The sequence below is a fragment of the Ciconia boyciana genome, chromosome 1, assembly GCF_034638445.1.
Source record: "Ciconia boyciana chromosome 1, ASM3463844v1, whole genome shotgun sequence".
NCBI classification, from domain to species: Eukaryota; Metazoa; Chordata; class Aves; order Ciconiiformes; family Ciconiidae; genus Ciconia; species Ciconia boyciana.
Window position 1 is genome coordinate 29,638,001 of NC_132934.1, and position 5,000 is coordinate 29,643,000.

Sequence of the window (5,000 nt, forward strand, 5' to 3'; positions counted from 1 at the left end):
CCCTCATGTTTACAATTGTTTAAATTCGCTGCATAAAATAGCATTTTCATTCATTTAAGAATAACAAATTGTTTATTTGTGTCTCTTGTAAGTAATTTAAGACATTCCTGAAGTACCCACATTCTTTTTACATTTACTTTTTACTGCTACAGAGTCCACTGAACTTCAAGTCTTTCAAAGTGGGTTTCCTTTTAATATGTGTAAATCTATTACAAAAAGATATTCTCTCTAGTTTCAGTCTCAAGGCACTGATTTGGACACTTATAGGTGTACTTTGTTTAGTGTCACCTATGGTGTAGATTGGATAGATTTTGTAAAAGATAGCATTACTTTTAAAGAAACATACAATTTGACAAGCTATTGCATTTTACCTTCATTTTATTGCCATATTTTTCATCACACTCATTGTTTTCCAACTGTCACTAAATTGTTCATTTTCTTAGTCTGTTACATTCGTAGACCTATTTACTGTTTATAAAGCAATATGCACTTACAGGTTTTGGAGATGGCTTGGGCTCCGAGGGTCGCATGTGCAAGTGGGTCATCATTGCTTGAAGACGTTCGCGTTCTTTAGAAAGCTGTTAAGAAAGAGTGAGATCAGAAGCATTTTAGAAATGACTGATACAGCTATTTTACTGCAGTGATACATCTTATCATTGAGCTTGTCTCAGAGTAATGATTCCTGCATATAAAAGTCTATGTCAGTAGAAACTTATCTGAGAGGAAATGCAACTTTGGGCATGGAAAGAAAGAAAAAAAAACCAAAAAACTTTTATAGCCTTTCGTATGTTAAAAGGTCAGAGAAAACAAATAACACTTCATCTTTTTGTCAATAAGAGAATTGAGGTCACAGTTGCCTCGACAGTAACAAGTTACTAAGACCATAAATTAGAAGGCCCATAGTGTCTCTTTAAAGTCCTGTGGACACTGTTAGCAATGGACTAGTGCCAACAGCTGTGAAGGGGTGAAGGGTCCTCAAAGCACAGTGCCTGCCAGGATTGTCTACACACTTCATCCTTTCCCACTGAGGTCCAGTTAGTGCCCCCTGCAATCTGCCATCATCAATCTAATTCAATAGAGTGACAGAGCCCAGGCAGTGTGAAACGCTGAACTCTGCCACCGAGTCGGCATCGACACTGCACTGGGTCTCATTACAACTGATGGACCTTACTTCACTAGCAGTCAGACAAAGCAAAAAATGGCATAATTGGTCACACTGCAAGCTAAATCTTCACTTGGACTGTTACATTACAGCCTAGCCTTTGTAAATGGTAAACAGTTCTTAAGAAGCCCTTAAACTGCCTTTAGAAAACATCACGTTACTGTTTCCTAACTGATACCATTTTCTGGTCATATGCTATGTAAATATTTGTTGTTTCAGACTCAAACAAATTACCAATTTAAAAAAAAAAAAGAAAGAGGAGGAAGTGTTTGAAATATGTAACTTGTTGATAAAAATATCAGAGCATAAAAGAGGAAAATGTACCTTACAATGTGAAAAGAATAATTTTTTTTCAAAAGCTAGGTTGCAAGGAGAAATGCTCGAAACTGTATTCTAGTGATATGGTTTTGGATCTCTACAACACGATTACAACATTAATTGTAACAAGAACCAGTTGGTGTTTAATGCTGCCATTTTCTGGAGAGTTCTATAATACTTTCTTGCATGAATCCAGCTCAAGAGTTACACCTGTAGACTGAGATTGGACTAAGGAAACTTGCAAGTAATTTTAAGAAGAGAAAATTACCTGTATTACTGCAGATATTTTGGATATGCTGGATGTAATTTGGTCAGTGCATCTTTCATCAAAGAACATTTGAGGCAGCGGGTGGGAAAAAGGTTTCTTCTTAGGCTTCATATTATGTGTGTGACACTTTAGAGACATGCTATTTGCCATGACGTAAATTCCTAACAAACAAATTAAACTAACACTGTCCTGTAAATCTTACAAAAGAAACTGCAGCTTTGCCTGGGTTTATAAAGCTTTCATTTTAAGGGAAATGACAATAAATGACATTATTGTACACTCCTCTCATTGCTTTGGGTTTCCAGTATTAAAATACAAAAGACCCAAACAGTTTGCCTTGGCTGAAAGAAGAACAAGTATTTTTACATGCATGAGAACAGGGAGACAATATGCTAAAAGGTGGGAAAGCTGAAAGGTACTTATCCTTCTTTCTCCACAAATGGCAACAAAAGGGGAAAAAAATCTCAGTCCCTCACTGTGTCCCTTGGGCTCCTCTGCACCTTCCCGAGACAGGACAGGACTCCTGAGAAATGCCCTCCTATGACTGCCACACAGGCTGGAGGGGACCGCATGGTGTAAGCGTCCCGCATGGTCATTCTGGGCTGCCAAGGTTTGCGCCCAGCCTCAGTAGCCCGGTAAGTGTAGTCTCAACACTGGGAGACCCCAGGGGTACTCGGCACTTCTTCCGTAAGCTGGAGGGAACATTCACATACATGCAGTGACCTCTAACGGTTTGAGCCTGAACAGGGCACCCGAGTGCTGTGGTCCCAGACACAGGACTCCCTGGGGACCTCCCTGACTGGGTCTGACATTACGCCTTCTGCTCGCAGAAAAATGCCCACCATCAGGCTGGGAGTCATTCTGGGTGGAGATACGCTCTGCTACTCCTTTGCCCTGCAGAACGGCATAGACAAGCATTGGGTCAGAAGGGGAAGAAGGAAGAGGGGTCCTGACCCAGCATTTCAAGAACTGAAGACAGTTGGATCCAGTCTCTGCTCCAGGGACTGCATTTTTCATTCGTGATGAATGGCATTAGGGTCTTAGTTCAAACAAAATACTGTAGACAATGCTGATGTTAGATAATTATTACATAATTTATAATGTGAAAAATCTTTGAGTAAAAAAAACCCCACTTGTTCATGAATATCAACAAATTTCATGCAAGAAACTTATGGCTTTAAGCTAGAGTCACTAAGGCAAGTGTTTTCAATTTAGTTTAGGTTAATAGTAAATAAGTAATAGGATAATACATCCATGTAACAAACCTGTATTTCTAACTGCTGAACCACTTGCATTTGCACCCGACACTGAGCAGTGCTTCTGTCATCCAATGCATGTTCATTGTTAAGGTGCCTAGAGAAGAAAGAGAACACTAGTGATACAGTGTTAAGATGAGGAAAATTTCTTTATGAGTCCATTTTTCTCTCCTGTGCATATGGCTTCCATTAGTTTCAACAGGAGTTATGCAAAAATACCTAGTCAGAGCATGCCTTAGATACAACAATACAAAATAAAAAAAATTGCTTATTTCATTTAGTTCTACAGACTTTCTCAGTGATGACTGCCAGACACCCAGTTCCTATCTCCCAGGTCACATATGCCATCTAAAGGCCAATGTAACTGGTTATCAATATTTGGTAGAGTGAGTGAACTGATTTCCACTCCCTGTTGCTGCTGCAGATGAACAGAGAATCACCTTACAAATGATTCTTCAAAAGATATAATTGCTTTTAGGCTGCTTAACCTACTGTGAATTAATGTAGACTTTGTTAAGATTTCTCTATCTGCTCTTCTTTAATCATAAGCAAAAACAACAACAGAACACCCGTTCCCTCTTCCCCAAAACAGCTGTAGGGGAACATCACTGATTTTCACTGCAGTTTCCAGAAGTAGCCTCTGAAGATGATGGCAGCGATCAGGCTCCCCAGTCTGAGGAAGAGTGTGCAAGCTAAAGGCAGGGGAAGGAAGAGCTACACACCTTACACACACAGCAAGCCTCCTGGGAGGGATTCAGGCTACGCGTGACAGTTTAGCAAAACAAAACCACACTCTGCAACAGGGAAAGAGGACCTCAGTGAGTGGCTGTCTGTAACTAAAGTACAGCCCAGACCCGAGTGGCTGTCTCCTGTATGTTTCAATCGAGTACAACTTTACAAAGCTCGTTTAACACTGTCTTTTGAAGGACAGTGGTTTCAGTTTATTCTCTCTGTCTTCCAGGATCAAAGAAGTCCCTTTTGGAGCTCTAATAGTGGGTTTGCTGCTCCACTGAGAAGAAAATGTAAGGATCAGGCTAAAGAAGAAATGGGAGCAAAGGAGTTTTGCCTTTGAATGTGGATTTACTCGCTATTTCCACTGTAGGCACACAGGGTAAGCTTTGCAGGGACTACAGTCACAGACGGTCTCACGGTTACAGGAACTAAGTTGTCTATACCACAGAGGAAATATATTTTCTCCTTTTTCTTTTTTAGCAGAATTAATCAGAGAACTATGTAGTTATTTGATTGGTAATCCAGGGGAAAAATGTGTTCGTCAGAAACAGTGGAAAAATAGAGAGGACTGCATCTCACTTTTACTGAAATTTGTCTCTTTTTATTTAAATCATGACTTCACAGTTTTAGGACCCAGTGATAGGGTTTGCAGGTGAGCAAAATAGGACAGGTTCTGCTATCCTTGCAAGAGGCATGGCTGGGGAAGAGATATAAGTAATTCTGAAAGATTTGTTCATTCTTTTAAAATAAAATTGTTTAAGAGTATAACGGTAACTTGGTAGTTTATGCTAAGTTCAAGCATCACCAAAGACACCACATTTCCTTTATCTGAGTCATAAAACCTATGATTTATTTATTTTCAAAGGAACTGACTTCATTTATGAAAAAATGCACAATCAGTTTAAAAACTAGGCAATTGCTCAAAACATACCGTTCACTTGTTTTCTGAAATTTTGATTCAAAAGAATTTTACTCCCTCAACTATACAGGCATGATAGTGTGTAGTCTGCTAAGGTAATCATTTAATGTTTTCAGTTAATTGGGTACAAAATTGCCAGAGAAAGGACTGGAGACAGATTTTAGCTCTATACTATCATCACTATCACCAGTACACACCACTGTTTCCACATGTATATGCTCACCTATGTATGCACAGGGGTATACATGTATAACACATGACAGTAAGCAATGGTATAAGTATGAAAGATCTCCTGGCCTGAATTTGAGGTTACTGCCTACTCATGATTATTTATTAGTTATTACA

At 39.3% G+C, this 5,000-nt stretch overlaps 1 protein-coding gene across 1 annotated transcript in view; it reads right to left on the reverse strand.

The window, feature by feature from the left end:
- FOXP2 (forkhead box P2) overlaps positions 1–5,000 on the reverse strand; it is a 299,007-nt gene that overhangs the window by 38,493 nt on the left and 255,514 nt on the right. Inside the window, exons 10-11 of the mRNA XM_072872044.1 lie at positions 3,014–3,101; positions 495–578 (exon numbers count right to left, since the gene is read on the reverse strand). Of these exons, the coding sequence (XP_072728145.1) occupies positions 495–578; positions 3,014–3,101 (172 nt within the window). The remainder of the gene's footprint in view (positions 1–494; positions 579–3,013; positions 3,102–5,000) is intronic.